General features: G+C 36.0%; 2 protein-coding genes across 2 annotated transcripts in view; both read left to right on the top strand.

Annotated features, from left to right (window-relative positions):
• The window catches only part of LOC136843796 (decapping and exoribonuclease protein-like), a 4,386-nt gene extending 4,145 nt beyond the window's left edge, over window positions 1-241 (top strand). Inside the window, exon 3 of the mRNA XM_067112542.1 lies at window positions 1-241. This exon is cut by the window's left edge and continues 96 nt beyond it. Within this exon, the coding sequence (XP_066968643.1) occupies window positions 1-99 (99 nt within the window). The 3' untranslated portion in view covers window positions 100-241.
• Window positions 1-19,536, top strand: part of LOC136844161 (uncharacterized) — a 340,577-nt gene that overhangs the window by 277,495 nt on the left and 43,546 nt on the right. The window contains exons 21-22 of the mRNA XM_067113178.1: window positions 3,515-3,633; window positions 17,892-18,084. Of these exons, the coding sequence (XP_066969279.1) occupies window positions 3,515-3,633; window positions 17,892-18,084 (312 nt within the window). The remainder of the gene's footprint in view (window positions 1-3,514; window positions 3,634-17,891; window positions 18,085-19,536) is intronic.

The following is a 19,536-nucleotide window of genomic DNA, read 5'->3' as shown; positions in this document are numbered from 1 at the left end:
TTTCAACGTTCCAAAGATGAAATAAAATGTTCACAATTAAGTGGGGAAGATGACATAAATTTGCTCCCAGACTCGTATACTAACGGTTTGTTTCCTTAAAACTAAAGATTCATCTAATGAAGGTTTACAGCCTTTGTGACAACTTCGGATTCGGGACAAATCAGTAATCTTCACCATTGTTTGCTTACTGCAATATGTTTCATTTGTATACTTTTTATTAACTTCTTCAGAAAGCAACCTGTTTACCTAATTCAATACAGGCACCACAGTTTTTTTTTTCAGACAAAGACATTTTTGAGCTGGAGGGTCGGTAGATGTACATGGTAACATTACTGGTGACCTTTGGTGTACTTCATAGCCTTGGTTATACACTAAAACAGTGCTAAAGCTTCTTGTAGTGCACCTACATCCCCAGACTGCATTGTTTTCTCTCCCTATACTTTTCAATGTCTCTCTGTTCCTCTTCATCCATTCTTCCTATTTCCTTAACAATGCACAGCTCCTCTTTCCACCTGTCATAGACATATGACTTATGAAAGGGATAAACTGCTATTTTATAAACATGTAGTGATAACTAAAAAACTGCGGAGTGCTCTTGTACATTCAAGGTAAGGTATTGCGAGGGTTCAGTAACTTCTTCTCCCATTATATGGAGGTAAATATGCTTTTACTTTAGGCTACTTTCAGAAAAAATATTTACTCATTATTAAAAGAAGAGCTGATGCTCTCTTCCCCTCATAATCATGTAATATACTCTACTGGATTTCAACATACAATTCATCTTTAATATTGAAGCACTTTCAAAATTACTGAAATATATAAGCAATTCTGAATGTGATATACACAGTAACAGATCTGTTACATACACGATTTTTGTCAAGTTTTTGATGTTTCAAATGGATAACTTTTAATTTTCTTTGATTTTCCCGAGAGAGAGAGAGAGAGAGAGAGAGAGAGAGAGAGAGAGAGAGAGAGAGAGAGAGAGAGGATATAAATTGGGTGCAAATAGTAGAACCCGGTCGGCTAATTCATTCCAGAAGAAGTGTCGAGGATTCGATTTTTAATAGAATTCTGAGTTAATTTCTCCCATAAGAAAATAACTGAAAATGGATTAATCCATTCCTGACCGCAGTCATTACCCCAACCTTGCCTTTTTATACAAAACTTTACACAAATTACAATTAAATAAGTTCAGAGTTGAATAACACATTATCAAGCACTTTTACATTTTAGAAAGTAACACTGTATCAAAACCGAGTGCCATAGACTAGGCTAGGTAGCCTATAGGCACTACCAGAATGTACTGCAACACGTACACATGAAAACTGTTATTATGTATTAACATTGAAAAACAAGCCAGATTATCACATTAAATTAATATGCAGTATTTATAAGCCAATTACTGTATGTCTGTTATCATAAAATTGAAAAAATTTCCTTAATTACGTGTTCGGAACTTCACGGCAGCTTGTGCAGATATAAAACAAACCACAGCGCCGCCCTGGTCGGTATGTCACGGTACTGATACATAAACATTCAATGTTTATGGGAAATTTCATACAGAGTCTACTGGAATAGTGTACAAAATCACTGTAAAACATCTTTCAGTAAATATTTACTGAAAGATGTTTTACAGTGATTACTGAAAGATGTTTTACAGTGATTTTGTACACTATTCAGTAGACTATGTAAATCTACCACAAGTATTGAATGTTTATGTATTAGTACGCAATGCACCTGAAAGCCCGGCGCTGTGGTTTGATATCTGCCACAACTACCAAAGAACTCGGCAGTAATTGAATTTTCTTAATTTATGATAACGAACATACAGTATTTTAACTATAAATACTGTACTATTAATTTAATGTGATAATCTAACTGTTTTCAACAACTTTAACATGTGGGCTTCATCTTTTAAATAGGCATGGGAAGAACGCCACCAACTTAACGCCAACTAGCGGCAGCGCCCGAAACTCTTTTTCTACAAACATCATATGATTCATCGAATTGGATTCGGTTTGTTGTTTGAAGGCTCGAAGCGCAAAATTTACTCAACATTTCGTGTTGAAATCCGATTATGTCCAGTTCTAGTACAGTCGAGGACCGAGGTTCTACTGTAGTTATACGGAAATGGTGCTGCTGTAGGGGTCAGTATGACTTTCAGGAAAATTACAAAAATTACGTAACTATAGATTAATAATTTTATTTTCAATTTTGCCTTTCCAAGCATTAAAAGAAAGGCACACAACTCTTACGAAAATATACCGCTATATTCAAACTTACTGATGTATAAATTGTATACTGTATGATGGAATTGATTGTATGTTAGTTTTATAAGTTAGTCATTATTTTATTTTCTACATTGATGAAGTGTATGGGTATTGCAGAATGTATAAAAAGAAAGCACATGTTTAATTTTATAAGATGTTTTATAGCATAGCATTCCTTATGTTTAAAGTATGTTATTTGTGATGTCATAGGAAGTGACGTCACAGGACGAAAAATAGGCGGGAGGAGAAAAATGTAAACAAACAAGGCCAGGAGTGTTGAAAGCATGGTGGAAAGAGGTAGAGAGAGCTCTCTGAAGGTTAGGTCGATAATGGTTGGGTTGTAAGTCTGTTTGTGGTTTTTGATGTCGTAAGCTGGATTGCATAGAGTAAAAAGAACAACGTGAACAGGTGAGTGGATCACATAATTGAATAATTTAAGAGATAGGTTAGGCTAGCAAAATTTTCAGAAGTGGTAGCAGGCGTGGTTCGTTAAAAATGGAGCGGATCTGATGGTAAACTTTGGGAGATGAAATGGAGGGAGAGACTGTCGAGATTGCGGGGCACAGGACGATTATAAAGGATGGAAGGGACAAGTCGAAGATTGGCTTGTGGTGTGTGGAGAAGAAATTAGAAATATCCGGGATAGAGATAGGATGAGCTTAAAGGAAAGCTTTAGAAGTAACAGAAGGAATAGATAGAGATGAACTTAAGGATAGAAGAGGGTTCAAAGATAATCCTATCCAAACTAGATGAAGTGTATCTAAAAGATACGTTAATGGAAAATTACAGTAAAATGAAAAACTATTTTAAAATAGAAAGAGAATCTAGTGAAAAGATGAGAGATTTTATAATTAGGTATGAAAAGGCAGAGTCAGAGTGTAGTAGGGCACTAGGGAAAGCATGTGAAGAGGGGAAATAAAAGGTTTTCATGTTACTAGAACAATCGAATCTCTGAAGATCAAAACAAATAATTAGCAGCTTGTGAGTGAGAAAAGTTGGAATATAAAACAGTGTCACAAATAATGAAAAAGAATATTTGAGGGATTAGGGAATAGAGAGGAGGGGAATGGTTAGGATCAGAAGAGTTTGGCAGAATTTTTGGGAGAAAGGGTGGAAACCAAAGATGTCGGGAAAGGTGAGTCGAGGTGGGGTGGAAAATCCTTTAAATAGAGAAGGAAAGTAACACTGTGTGTGCTATATACCATTGAACGGCATTGGGCCAGAGATTGTCCTCAAATTTTCAGAATAAGAAGAAATCAGAAACTGAACAAGAAGAGAAAGTTTATGTAGGAGAAGTTAGTAACATAGATGAGGAATCTTGGGAAGAGGTTGATGCGATTTTAGACACAGATTTAAGTCGACAGTTTGTGGGGAATTGTGACTAGCACGCATTGTTGTGGAGTTTGAATCAGGGAAGAATTGAGGAGAATGAATGATACTAGAAAGAGTCTAATAAAGTATTTAATTTAGGTGGAGTCATCATACAAATTGAAGGAGTAATGGAAATACGGTGATATTGAAAAACAAAAAGTTTTATTTGAAGACAGAAATTTTGCAGAAATTGATGTACCATAGTTAATAAGTAAGAAAACCATGAGTAAAATGGGGATGACCATAAATTTAAAAAGAAAATTGTGTTAAAATAAGTATTGGGGAAATGATGGTAAAGTTACGAGAGACAGACAGGGCCATTTAAGAATACCAATTTTGAGGAGGAAGGTAGAAGAGAATTATTATTGGAGGGTGAAGGGAAGAGCCTAAGGAAATTAAAGGTACAATGATGAAGTTACATCTACAATTTGGCCACGGAGTGGAGATAAAATATGGGAAGCTAACAGAAGAAGCACAGTGGAGTGATGGTTTGGGAGAAAGGAAGGAAATAAAGTTACTAGCAGCTTAATCGCAAGTTGTGAAGTATGTAAAAGATACAAAAGAAATCCAGCTAAACCAGTAGTGGGATTTTCTTGGAGTAAGACATTTAATGAAGTTGTAGCAATGGATGTGGGAGAGATAGAAGAGAGAAAGTTCTTGGTAATGGTAGATATGGCAACAAGGTATTGTCAGGCTTTTGGATAAAAGACAAGAAACCAGAAACTATTATAAAGACACTTTTTGTGAATTAGTTTCACGATATTTGGGGCACCTTCTAAAATATTATCAGACAGAGGGGAGAATTTCAAAATGAAAAAGTAAGAGGATGGCAGAAAGATTGGAATATTAAAGTACTCAGAAATGAATGTTTTCATCTATTTTAAAGAATCTTGTGGCAAATTTTCAAAGGCTCTTGAAGTACTCCTGGAAAACTGACTGAATTGAACACCTTAATTTTAGTACGTAAAATGTTGAGGCTCAAACACTCAGTCCTATCATCATTTAATTTTACGTGTCCTATTTTTATCAATATGTGAAATCGCATTTTATTTACAGCTTCCCTGAATCAATACCCATAGTCAGTTCTGTTTCTGATCCTCTCAATTTCCTCTCTTAGTGTTTTTCAACATTTCTCATTTGCCACATGCTTCACATCAGGCTTAAGAAACATCAAGCAATTTATGTATTTTTTAACTGTATAACTAATCCTTTTATCCATGATTTGCTGCACATTTGCTGCTGCTTGGATTGTCCTTCTCTTTAGCAGGGCATATTTTTCCATGTGACCATACTTTGACAATAGAAACACATTGTGACATGGTATCTGTCTCTTACATTTTGGTCGCCACTCTAGCATTATCTTCATGATTATTATGAGAAGTCTTACCTCAAGTGGTTGACATTTCAGTGCATAATGTCCTCAGCACCTGGTTACCAAAAACACTTGAAATGTTGTTCTCAATGTTCTTGACTTCTTGCAAATATTCATTTCTTGTAGTCAGGTTGCTTATGAGACCTCCTTCTGAAGCTACAACTCAATACAGTACATGATATATAATTTTGGGTGAAAGCTTCCTCACATTTTTATAGTTTTGATTTCAGTATTACAGTGAACCCCCTGTATTCGCGGGAATGCTACCGCAACCCCCCCCCCCACGAATAGCTAAAATCCGCGAATACTTAAAACCCCTCTTAAAACACTTAGAACTGCCTATTTTGATAGTTTAAACACAAGGAAAACCCTCTAAAAATGCTTATACTTGAGTATTTTAACAGTTTTATCACAAAAAGTGCATTTAGTCATGAAAATGATATGAAAATACAGTAATTAGTGAATATTTCCCAGTGAAAAATACTACGAATGGGCGAATTTTCCGCGAATAATGGGTAGATACGTTCCACAGAGAAATCCGCGAATACATCAGTCCTTGAATCGTGAGAACGCAAATACAGGGGCTTTACTGGACCTGCCTTATGCAGAGCATCTTTTTCCCACTTGTTTCAGCATATGAAGAATGTGACATTCCATCATTATTGGATACCTCCCCTGTCATACCAGTGACCTCATCTTTTACCTCATCCACTGTTACAAAAGTATGATTAATCATTTGCCCAAGTGTCAGTGCCAAATTATCTTTCAAAACTTCTAATTCATATGTCAGGCGATCTCAGTGCTTTCTAATCTGAGATGTGTGTTGATGATTGGAAAGCACTGAGATCATCTGACATATGAATTGGAAGCTTTGAAAGATAATTTGGGATTGATACTTGGGCAAATGGTTAATCATACTTCTCTAATGGATGAGGTAAAAAATTAGGTCACTGGTAAGATAGGAGAGGTATCCAGTAATGATGGAATGCCACATTCTTCATATGCTGAAACAAGTGGGAAAAAGATGCTCTGTGTAGGGCAGGTAATACTGAAAACAAAACTATAAAAATGTGAGGAAGCTTTCACCCAAGTTGTGATATACAGTGAACACCCCATATTCGCGGGGGATGCGTCCCACACCCCCCCGCAAATAGCTAAAATCCGTGAATACTTAAAACCCCTCTAAAAACACTTAGAACTGCCCATTTTGATAGTTTAAACATAGAAAAACCCTGTAAAAATGCATATACCTGAGTATTTTAATAGTTTTATCACCAAAAGTGCATTTATTCATGAACATTATATGAAAACGCAGTAATTAGTGAATATTTCTCAGTGAAAAATACCGCGAATGGGCGAATTTTCCGCGAATAATGGCTAGATATGTTCCACAGAGAAACCCGTGAATGTGTGAGTCCGCGAATCATGAGAACGCGAATATGGGGGGTTTACTGTATAATGTATTGAGTGAAGCTTCAGAAGCAACCTGACCACAAGAAATTAATATTTGCAAGATGTCAAGAACATTGAGAATGAAATAATATTTCAAGAGTTTTTTGGAAAAACTAGCTGCTGAGTACATTAGGCGTTATGTAATGAAATGTCAACCACTTGTGAAGTAAGTCTTCATTTATAATAATCAAGATAAAGTTAGTGTGGGGACCACATAATGTACGAGACATACCTTGTCACAGTGTGTTTCTGTTGTCAAAGCATGGCCACATGGAAAAGTATGCTCTGCTAAAGAGGAGGATCCAAGCAGCAGCAAATGCTCAGCAAATCATAGATGAAAGGATTATAATTATATAGTTTCCAAACAATTAAAAACCACGGTTAATTAAAATCTAAATGCAAGAGCTAACAACAAACACATTAAATTGCCCCCCTCTACTCAATACTTATTTTGAGCCATAGTTTGTTGTAGCATTTTGATGCATAAAATTTTTAACTGGTGGTGCATTAACAAATTCATACTTTCATTTGTTGAATCATGCAATCTAAGAAGTACCAAGTCCTACCAAGTAAATTGAACTTAAGGTGTTTGGACTGTTGTAATGATTAAATTGGACTGTTGTAATGATTAAATCTATCAAGTTCAGTAGAATACTGTAGTGCCAAAACATTCAATTTTATAGATATATCTAAAAATGTATTACAGTACATCTGAAATGGTAGAGGGAAGAATAATCATAATATGGTAGCTGATAAGTACAGATGTTGACTAAGCTGAGGTCCATTAAGTTGAGGAACTACTACTAAAATAATAGATGTGGTCATTTGCTAATTTTTATTGAAAACTTTCTAACAGACTGTACCTGACTGTACTTTTCAAGTATGAATTGATGATATTATTTGAAGACTTTCCCATTTAAAAACAGAGTTCTACAATATAGTGTTCTTAGTGGCACCCTCTTTACAGTGTTAATAAATGATGTCAGTAGTCAACTACCCAAAAGAATAAAAAATAATGGTTACATGAATGATTTTCATATATACTACACTGTGTCAGACATAAGACATGTCAAAAATATCATCAACAGTGTTATATGAAAAAATAGATACATAGGTCTCGTTAGTAGGTTTCCAGTTCTCCAAATTGAAAAAAGTTAATAGTGGATATGGTGTGGTTGTTCTCTAAAAATGGAAAGTGGAAAAAATTAAGACATTGACTTAGAGACCATCATATACCCATAACTCACACAGCAAAGAAATTATCTGGAACAAATTGGAGCACTGACAGACCAGCCTCGGCATTACTGTACAGAGTAACTTTCATGTCAGCTCTAGACTATTGATGTCAAATACACAGCCTCAGATACAATTTTGAAAAATTTAGATCCATTTCATTGTAGAGTAACTTTTGTCAGTTCTAGACTAAAGATATCAAACACACAGCCTCAGATACAACTTTGAAAAATTTAGACCCAATTCATACTGGGGGACTCAGAGTACGCATGGAGCTTTTAAATCTTCCCTGATTATTCTATCCAGGTCAGAAATGGTGAACCACCTCTGACTCTTCATCATGACCTAGTAATAATGGGTAGGATGGTAAAAATATAAGCCAGTGATTCACCAACAAAACTTTTTTGATCGAAGAGATATATTTATAAACAATCATTCTCCACCTTTCCCAGTAAGAGTCAACTGACTATTTGATTCAGCAGTTATAAAATTTCCCCCACTAAAACTACATCTTCCTTGTACATTGCTGTGCATAAGGTATAATTTTGTACGTACTTGAAATATTTATCTAAAAACTATACATACACCTCAGAACATCATAAACATGTAGTTGAACATATAAAGACTTAAAGGTCCATATTGTAAAAGTTACACTGTAAGGTCCCAATCTTTGTTGAGCACAGGACTTGTAACCATAACACCCAAGAAAGTATAAGAATTTACAACCTAACAATGCTATTGATTTCACAGAAGAATTGCATGCAGTAGGTTTAAGCATTAACCATATCACTGCAAAAAATGTTTAATTTTTAACAACTCTAGAAGTGCTGTAGAATCCCTTCAAAAGTATAATCCAAAAATACTCATGCACAACCAAAAAAATTTTTTTCTTTCAAATTATGTGGAGATGAAATGAATGTAGAAATATGTTGAATTCCTGCCCATGTAGGCATTAAAGGAAATGAAGAGCCGATAAAGCGGCTAAAACTGCAACAACTATGACAAAATCGCATGTAGATATTCCTATTACTGATTACATAACATTTCTAAAACCCATTTAATTAGGAAATGGCAGATCATTTGCAATAATGAATATGATAGTATCAAGTCCAGTGTTGAAATATTGACTTCTTCATATCAAAAGGAACAACACAGACAAGTAATTTTGACTTGTCTTGGAATTGGTTGCTCTCATTTAACCCATGGATATTTGAGGAATAGCCCATATGATCCAGTCCTTACATGTACAGTATAGAGTGTAGGATAACACTAACATTTATATTGTGTGAATGTCTCAAGTATAATTAACAACAAATGCCAAGTTTTGGAAACAAATCAGTTAAAGAAATTTTGTCAGATTCTCCATCATTTTCAGTTGACCCAATTTTTTAATTTTTATGGAGCTGTAATTTATTAAACTCCAAACCTTATCATTAATAAAGTTACTCCAAGTGCTTTTGCAAGCCATCATAAAGCTATAATAAGGAGACTAAAAACAAGAATGGCTGCATTAAACAGGTCACATTTTTTCTTGCAGAAAATTTAACAATTTGAGATACTGTACATAAAACCTGTAAGATATGAAAAGTATTAGTAAATATAAAACATGCAAGATATCATAAGTATTCATAAATTTGAGTGTTTTAGTCAAGTATTTTAGAAAATAACTTGAAAATTGGATGGGAGGGAAAATAGACATAAGTACAAGCTGTCTTAGCACTGAATTTGATGAAGTTATATTGATCCTCATTAAGCTATAACAAGGTGTGAGTTCCTACATGAAATAAGGCAGTTCAAGATTGAATGAAATCAATAGAGGAGTTCTGGGAGGTGACTTTAAAATTACAGTAGAACCTTGGTTCTCGACGCTAATTCGTTCCAGAAGAAGTGTCGAGATTCAATTTTGTCGAATTCTGAGTTAATTTCTCCCATAAGAAATAACTGAAAATGGATTAATCCATTCCTGACCACCAGTCATTACCCCAACCTTGCCTTTTTATACAAAAACTTTACACAAATTACAATTAAATAGGTTCAGAGTTGAATAACTTACCGTATCAGAAGCACTTTTACATTTTTAAATGCATACTGTATCAAAAAGTTGGCCTATGACCAATGCGGCCGATTACCGATGATATACCGAGAGCCATAGGCTAGGCTAAGTAACCTTATAGGCACTACCAGAATGTACTGTAACAGGTACACATGAAAACTGTTGTTAATAATGATAACATTGAAAAACAAGCCATATTATCACATGAAATTAATAATACATTATTTATAAACCGAATTACTGTATGTCTGTTATCATAAAATTAAGAAAAATTTCCAAAATTACGTCGGAACTCAGCAGCTTGTGGCAGATATAAACAAACCAGAGCGCTGCCCTGGTGGTGTATCGCGGTACTAATTACATAAACATTTCGGACGTAATTTCGGAAATTTTTCTTAATTTTATGATAACAGACATACAGTAATTCGGTTTATAAATACTGTATTATTAATTTCATGTGATAATATGGCTTGTTTTTCAACAGCAGCAGCAGCAGCATGTGTGGGCTTTAAATGCTTTTAAATAAGCATGGGAAGAACGCCACCAACAACGCCAACTAGCGGCAGCCGCCCGAAACTCTTTTTTTCTACAAACATCATATGATTCATCGGGTCGGATTCCGGTTTGTTGTTTGAACTCCGACGCAAAATTTACTCAACATTTTGTGTTGAAATCCGATTATTTCGAGTTCTAGTACAGTCGAGGACCTGGGTTCTACTGTATAGGCGGAATAAAGAACAGAAAAATTTAACTGGAGGTCAACATATCCCTGAAGAACACCACTGTAGATGGGGAAGGGAGAAAATTTTGTGCTGTCAACAACACAGAGTTGCTATATAAAGATCTATAAATAAGTTCACAGAGGAAAAGAATAAAGCTATAAACAGATTGAAGGGAGCCTTATATCACCCTATCAGATACCATGTGGTTGCCAGGAGTAACAGAAGATAATTCACCAAAGTCGAACATCATTTAAATAGAAAAGGTAGTTACTAATAAAGGATCAAAAAGAGAGAAGGTGAATGCAGTGTATGGTTGGAAGGATTAGAGCTTAGCCTGTACATATTTCATAGAGTAGGGTCGTATGTAGGATTTGAATATTAGTGGAAAAGGATAGCAAAATACAGAAGCCATTTTGCATGCAAACTCCTTCATGAATTCTGCAGGAACACAATCTTGGTCAGATGCCTAGCCAATCATTAAAGCAGTAAGAAACCTATGGACCTTATCAGCAGAGAATATTAGAGAGGGCATGGGATTAGAGACAGGGGGAGAAAGAGAATCAGGAGCTCTAGAATGGCGGTAAGAAAAGTTTGTTAATAAAAAGGGATCTGGATAGTGTTACCTCTTAATTAATTTTTGGTAGAAAGTACATCATGTTACAAGATTTTTTCAAAATAAGTTTTCATAATGAAATATGTTTTCTACAAACCCATTTTGCCATTGTAAGATTCTCAGCCACAGCGACTTGATAGCTCATGAAAGAAGAAAAATCCAACTGAACTTGCCCCAAACATGTTCCGTTGTTTGCAAGGCATTATCTCATTCCTCCATGGGAAAGGATGTGGGTGTAAAAGTTTTTTATTAATGTCTGATAGCAAATATGTTTTATTGTAAAAGCATTGTTTGTTCCTATGAACCAGTTAATCGTATATAGCCACAACTGTAATTTAGTTAAGAAAATGATGAGAAGAAGAGTAGACCTTGATACAGGAAGCCATTCCACTCTAAGAATGTCCAGCAGTGTAGCAACTGTTGTATCATTCATGACAGTGGGAATGTCCATAAAGCAGATTTGTAATAGAAGTCATAAATCCCAAAATAATACACTCATCACGCACATAGGGCATGAAGGAAACTCTAGGAAACACGCCTCTCTGTGTGCCAGATTTGTGAGGGATGAAGGTCATGATTTAGATGAGGATGATTGGCTAGAATCCCTCCCAGCTGGTAAAATATGACCTATCACAGTAATTGGGCTCAAGAGATTTGTGGGAGGTGAACAAAATTTTTCAAAGATGTTCTGACAAAGCCAAGTGTTGGCAGAGAACTCTAGATTGCTGGGAAGATGAAATAAGTCAATCCTTGTGGGTTATATCTGGAGCTGAGAAAAACCATCTTGTAAAAAGCCAAATAGCCTTTGAAATAAGGTGTCGAAGCCAGTATGAAATCAAATTTTTTGAAACTGACAATCTTCCACCTTTTGTGAAGAGAAAGACAGGAAGAACAGAAAGACTAGGTTCACTGGTGTTAAATCCTGATGGATTTCACTGGATTGAGAACTGTCTTCATTGAAAGAGGAAAGCTAGGCAGGAATAGCAAATGAGTCCAAGGATGGGCCATGTTTGTCAGAAGACTGAATTTGAGTATGAACTCTTGGGGAAACAAAAGGCCAACAGAAGACAAACAGCTGGAATGGGAAACTTCACCCAACAGGCCATGGAACTCATTCACTTGCTTAAAGGTGGCAGAGGTTACCAGAAACACTGTCTTTAGGGTTCTAATCAATCAAGAAGGGTCTGTCATTTGCTCATAAGGGTGTCTGGCAAGGCTGTGCACTATACTGCAGATTCAGGTCGCAACTTGTTTAACTTTAGCTGTAGGAACCCGAAGTTGAAGACATGCTTGAGAGAGACTGAAGAAGGTCAACACGCCTGTAACCTTTAATGGGTGACAGAAAAAGCTTCTTAACATTTTTCAGGAAAATTAACTTATTAACAAACTGCACTCGTTTTCTATGGTCAAGGGTAGGACTGCGGTAGAGGATTTGCAAGAGGTGTTGATAAGCTGCTGCTACAACCCCTGAAAAGCCACTTTCTGGGACTACAGTGGGTAACCTCCATGTAAATGTGTGGATAACTAGAAAAATATTGGAATGACTTCAAGAGTCCTGTTCAAGCAGGGAGAGCACTAGAAGTGTGATCCAGGTCTGGAAACCACTCTTACTGAGGTCGAAGGCGGGTGATGAGAGTTTTCCAACAGTTTGCTGAATTCTAAAACTTCACCAGGACCTTTCTGAGAAGTCTGAACAGGGGACAGGTATAGATTTCTAGGCTGTCCTAGACTTGGAGCTTGGCAACCATTGCCCAAGCTGTCAAGTCTGGCTGCAGAAAGCAGAAAACAGGACAGTAGCAGTATGGTGTTTAACAGTGTGGCAAACATATCAAGCAAGGGCATCCCCTAAGCCTGCCAGAGAGCCCTATAGATATTCATGTAGAGGGAGCTCTCTGAAAGGAGGATATGACGATCCCTGATGAGTGTCTGCCAACAAATTGTGAACTCCTGGAATGAACCTTAGCACAATGGCAATCTTACTCTTTTTCGCTCCAAGTCAAGATTTCTATTGCCATTAAAAAGACCCTCTTCAGCATAATCTGGTGATCTTGCCACCATCAAAGATTGTAAAGGATAACCACTCTCACTGGGATCTGCTGCCAGCTTGAAGCCAACTAAAGTTAAAAGAGCTAATATAAAGCTGGTTTCAGACCAAGGATGATGAAGAAACCTTTGGATTACCTGATGGAGAACTTGAACCATGTTGCTCAAGGTGGGAAAACCGTCTGTGACAGCATTGACCTGCCTTTCAAGACAAACTACATTGAGAAGGAAATGCATGGATGAAAAACTACATTGAGAAGGAAATGTTTGGATGAAAAACTACATTGAGAAGGAAATGTATGGATGACAACAAGTGAATGGCACATCGCAGTAGCAGCAGAATTATACTAATCTTTATTGAGCATAGGAACATGCATCTCAAAGAGAAGCCACACAGAGGAACGGTACCTAATAGGATAGAGGAGCATGGTGTGGGCATGCACAGTGTGGTCTTCTTCCTAGAGTTATCAAAATGGTTTGGATGTGAGCTGTTAGCATGAAATAAGTTTATTTATGATTAAGAGGCTCATATGAAGAAATATTAAGACTAGTAAGCACATTTCAATAGATAACAGAACAAAAATCTGAGTTACTCAGGGTGGTATTTCTTAGTATATTGGACTCTAATATTTTCAAAGGAAATGGAGAAAAAGTAGGAATGTATAGATTCAATGCTAAAGTACATTTGGAAAATTATATATCAAATAAGGAATTTGTCAAGAGGTTTAGTAGCCAGTAGCTAGTAAATTGAGATCTCAAAGTTTGAAGAAGTCTGAGTAGTTGGTGAGAGGGGGAGAGTAGAAGTCAGTCAGAGTAGTAGTTACGGAAGAAAGAGGAGGGCAGTCAGTAAGTTGGCTCAGAAAATTGTGGAGAAAATGCATAGATGAAGTCCTGGGTAGGAAAGGTAAAAGATAGAAAAGAGTGAAAAGAAATTAGTAAATGACCAAGACTACAAAGGAAAATATATAATGTTAATGTTGATAATAAAGACAAATATTTTAAGAATGGATGATTGACTTTCATAGGAAGACTCTACCATTAAGATCAGTACTTACACCATTAGATTCCAAATTTGCAGTCATATTTGAGATTCACACTTTACCTAGTTTCACATCATTAGGTTCCAATTTTGTAGTCATATTTAAGGTTAACAGCATATTAAAACTTCATTTTACCTTGTTTGAAGAAGGAAAATACCAGTTATCTTTGCCCTATCTTATGTTGAGAATTCACTGGTTCAACGGGGTTAAACTAGTGAAGAGGTAGATCTAATCAGTTACACCAGCATTCAGCTCCACTTCCTGGTTATTCAGTTGGTTGCTGCCTGCTCCCAATGTGGTGCCATATCATCTTGTTGTTATGGTCCCAGTGTGATGCTGTATCGTCTTGTTCATATGAGTTATTAGATTCATACTGTCCTGAAAGTACATGCAGTACAACAAACATTTTTAGCACCAGTATGAAACATCAGGATACAAGAGATGCTGCCAATACCCTCAAGATCTTTCAAGTTCATCATCATTGATATTGCCTCTAACATTGCAGTGCTAAGTCTCCTTTGGAATTCTTTTACTCATATTTTTCCTGTGTCATCTCATCCACAGATCTCCAATTTTCTCAAGCGTCCCATCTTATAGTTTTGATTCAAATAGATCTTGATCTTCCAAATCTTCTGGTGCCCACAGGAGCCTAGCTGACACTTTTATGAACTATTAACTCATCTACATATGGAACTTTGTCATTTCTCTTATGGTATCATATTTCATTCTAACCAGCCATTTGACTCCTTTTACATTGCATATTTTATGGTACAGTACTTGTTCTTAGTATGTTGTTGTTTGAGATTAAGCTGGCTTTATGATTTATGCCATCACAGGCTCTTGCCCATACAGCAGCCCCTAAGAGTTATTCTAATGACAAAGAAGTGAAAAATTGGCATTATTTTGACTTACTGATGTGAAATTTAAAATGGTCGTCATAAAATGAGTAGTTCAACAGTCAGGATTGAAACTCCTGTAAACTCTTAAGGTGTCTATTAGTAGGAGAAAAAGAGACATGGCAGTCATGGAAAGTTGTTGATAGCATGTAAGGAAAAATGGAATTGTCATGCCATATTTCTTTATAAGAACCTTTTAAGTTAGTAGAAAGTGTTTATCTTTCAGTTGTTAGGGATTGATGGAGGAAAAGTTAAGCTCTTTGTTAGGAAAAAATTTTTATTTTTTCCTTAACAGAGGGGAAGACATGAAGTTGTGTGTCTTTTGAAGAGAACTGTGTGCCGTCATTATATTTGATGGCACTAAGCCTGTGTTTGCTTGCTAAGGTGGCCTGGAGAATGGAAGAGCATGTATGTTTGTTTTGTTATTTATCCTCCTTCAGTAAAGTAACAAACTTAGTGGTAAATGTTTCAGGTAGAAGACAGAGCAATAGTTATAATATTTGGTTGAACAGGGAAAGGAAAAACATTGGCCGAGTAGAGAAAGGAAGAATATTAGTGACAAACTTTTCAGTAATCACTTAAAATGATTAATAACTTCTCAAGTACTGTTCACAAGGGAGTCATCAAAGTTGGAAATGCTAATTGATGTAACCCACAAGTGCAAAAGTTATGGATGTGGAATTTGGCCCTTTGGAAAAATGTTTACTGTATTGGTTTCTCTCCTGACATGATCCACAAATTGTTACAAGAATAGGATTAATAAGTTCTTGGGGAACGACAGTTTCATCAATATCACTGACAAGCTCTTAAGCTCTGAACAGCTTAAGGGGGTAGGGAACACATTTAGAAGGTGGTTTTGAGGTTAGAGATAAGGGGGTAGGGTTAAAGATGTGGTGAGGAGTGGGTGTGGAGATTCGCAGAGGAGTTATTGTCCCTTTTTGAGTTACTTGTGCTATTTTCTTGTGTGGTTTGGTGGTTTTCCTGAACTGCTAATTGCTTAGGTGCTATTGAGGTACTTGTGTCTGTCTTGATCTATTTATATTTGGCTTTATAATTATTCACTGAGATAGTATTGACACAGCATCATTTGAACCATGCATGATGTGGTTCAGAACAGTTGGGACTCTAAGAGGTGTTGATTCTCCTTTCTTGAATTTCTCCAGATGCTCTTGTTTCATGTTTTCTACTACAGACTACACATGACAGTGGTCTGTATCAACTTAGACAGTGACCATAATGCTAGCAACGGAAACACCTGAGACCCATTGGAACTGGGTCTTCAGTGGTGGTAAGAATTTTCCATGACAGTGCCTTAAGTCTAGTTTCACATCTCGAGCATCAGAGATGTAAGGGACTTACAATAGAGGATCCAAAGGAAACTCAATTGGATATGCAAAGATGATTGATTGCCTTGTTGAGCTTTAGATTCAGGTTTAAAATTGATGCTGGACTCAGGAAAGTCCATGGTTGTTAATCTTCCTTGAAGATTCAGAGCGATTTGTACATCAGGTTTTCTCTTCTCAAGGGTGACAATTGCAGCATAGTTGGTCCATCTTACGGATGGTAGTGCTTAAAATTTTGGCAGAGGAAAATATTTTCCTATATCAGAGACTGGAGAGAGAAGGGATGAGTATTGAGGAGGAGAGGACGACGAGGGTCTAGAGGAGGATTAGGGATAAGAGAGTAGGACGGCAAGGAAGGGATGTTAGGGTGGGGAGGTGAAGCAAGAAGTTGGAGGAGGATGGGAGGATTCAGCAGGTGTTGTCTTTGTACTTCCTGTGCTGTTCATCATTGGTGGTGTGATTATTTTATCAGTATAATAACCTATAGGCAGTGGTCTTTTCCTCCAAGAAAGGATCATGGTATCTCACTAACTCTTCCAAAAATCTTCCAACACTTCCAAGAGTCACAGAAAATCCAAGTAAAAGGCAGTAGAATGGCAAGTGAGCTTGCACAAGACAGCTGGAGACATAACCACTGACCCAAAGGGGTCTTGTTATACAATAAGACAGTCTTACCTCTAACTTGATCAATCTCCAATCAGGTAAGTATACAGTGCTGAAGTGCTGAACATTGCCACTTGTGTAACAGCTTAGCATAACTAAAACATGTTTGTCACTGTATGAACACTGAGGAAACTTAAATAATTCTAATGTCTATAAATACAGTAATCGTTTGCTCTATGGTAGCAAACCTTTTAGTGTTTGTGACCTCCCACCCATTTGGACAATTTTTCCTTTGTGGCTACTTTATTGTATTTAAGCAGCTAATGATGTTGAGATGTAGGTGTTAAAGTTTTCACCAATAGAATAATACCCACCACAGACTGCATCCTTCTGTTGATGGTTATTTTCAGCTGAATTTCCTTTGTTCCAAGCATTGAAGATAAAGTAAAACAAGAGGCTTGCAAGTATGGAATTATTTATCGGAGTTTAAAATGTTTAATTACTTATTAATTTAGAATACCTGCATTATCAATTGTGTTTACTTTGGAAACACTGGATCCCTAGCATTTTTCTTCACACCAAACTCCATCAGTCATTGTCACATCACTTAACACTAAATTCTGCTCACCAGAAATGCTTCTGTAATAACTCGGCGTTGGTTTATGATTTATATTTAGTGCTTTGAGAACTTGCTTCAATATTCATTTCCAGTGGCCATATGTTCTTTGCTTAGGTATGATCTCTTGTGTACCATCTCCTGTAATGTAAACAGAATTCATATATGAGTAAAAAGAATGCTTGAGAATATTTTGAAAAACTGAGATCTATAATTACAGTACTGGAAAAAGTAGACAGCTGGAAAATAGTAAGTGTTTTTAAGAAAAAACAAGCATTTGCTGGATGTACACACCCAAATTTTCCATGAATGTATCACAAATTTGTTTTTGTACTTTGCATTTTCAACTTTGATGTTTCAGGAGGCTTCTGACACTTGTGAAGGTGGAAACCCTTCCATATCTTCCACCATTGATTGTGAGGAATCTGTAGCCATCCAGGGAGATGCTACTATTGAGGTGGACAGAATTTCTTTATTTTGTCATAAGTGTTGTTTTTTGCTTGGGTGTTTTTTTTTTCTCTTTTGTCAGGAGTGGCTTGTGTTGATATTTACCAGTGTCTTTTTGCCTGTGCATCTTTCCATTGAACCTTGTAATCCCAATAATTGTTGTTTTACAATAGCATCAATAGCATATTTTGGCCATCAAGATGAGAGATTCAGTTAGATTCCAAATTTTGCAAATATACCTTTTGAGTCACTATTATCATAGAAGACATACCATGTGTTACTTAGTTGACTTTAACCATTTGAATAACTTATGGTGCACTCATGTAAATCCACATTCCAACCCCCAAGTCACTTATGACACATCGCTTTTAACAATTTTCAAGTACAGTAATTCTTTTGATTCTTGGTTGTGTTTTTTCCTTTCATGAATATGCAAAATAAAGTGCTGTACTGTGTAGCAAAAGTATTTATCTTTAAGTAGTGTACAGTACAGTATTTTTGTTTACAGTGTTTATTTTGCATATAACAGCAAGTGCTATACCTAACAATAAATAATGTGTATTTTTTATGACTCCACTCACAAATGCATAGGTATTGGTACAGGTTGGACCTCTAACTCTTTAAGCACCATGGGATGTGCAGTATTCTACATCTGGGCAATTTTATTCTCGTCAGCCCCTGGGAAAAAATACATTTTTTTTAAATAATCACGAAAAATAGTTCCCAACCAAAAAAAACACACACACAAACCTCTATCAAATATCAATATTTTCTCTTACCTTTTTTTTTTGTCCAAAATAAATAAAGATATGAATGAAAAAGGAGGTTATCAGTTATACAATAAAAAATATTTCAAATTCAAGGCACTAATAATTTTTGTGCTAAAATGAGTAAAGTAAGACATGGGAAACAAGTTTTCATTTCAGGTATACTTAATTTTTTCTCCCTTTCTATACATTGGGGGGAATTTTGATTTTACGTGAAAGTTCAGTCATTTGCCAAAAATGAGACCAAAACGAGCTCTCTAGGATCAAATTTCACAACTCTACAGCAATTTAAAAAAAACGTTTTCTAGCGTAGTCTAGTGGTAACTCACTCAGCAATGTGAAAAATTTCTCATTTGTTTTCTGTCAATATTTTCTCTTGTTTTTATTGTCCAAAATACATAATATGTAAATGAAAGGGAAATTTTATCAGGTATACGATAAAATATTTCAAATCCTTATCACTAATAGTTTGTGCTATGATAAGTAAAGTAAGACATGTTATACCAGTTTTCATTTTTAGCTACACTAATTACTGCATTTTTCTTACTTTTTATACTTTTGGGGGATTTTAATGAGAGGATAAATTTCCATCCTTTTTCTGTGAAAACAAGACCAAAAAGGAGCTCTCCAGGATGAAAGTGAACTACAAGAGCTATTTGAAAAAACTTTTGTTTTACGATTTTTTGCTGGTCACT

This window comes from Macrobrachium rosenbergii, chromosome 12 (genome assembly GCF_040412425.1).
Source record: "Macrobrachium rosenbergii isolate ZJJX-2024 chromosome 12, ASM4041242v1, whole genome shotgun sequence".
NCBI lineage: Eukaryota > Metazoa > Arthropoda > Malacostraca > Decapoda > Palaemonidae > Macrobrachium > Macrobrachium rosenbergii.
The sequence above is the reverse complement of the archived record's forward strand: the minus strand, read 5'-3'. Positions and strand labels throughout refer to the sequence as shown.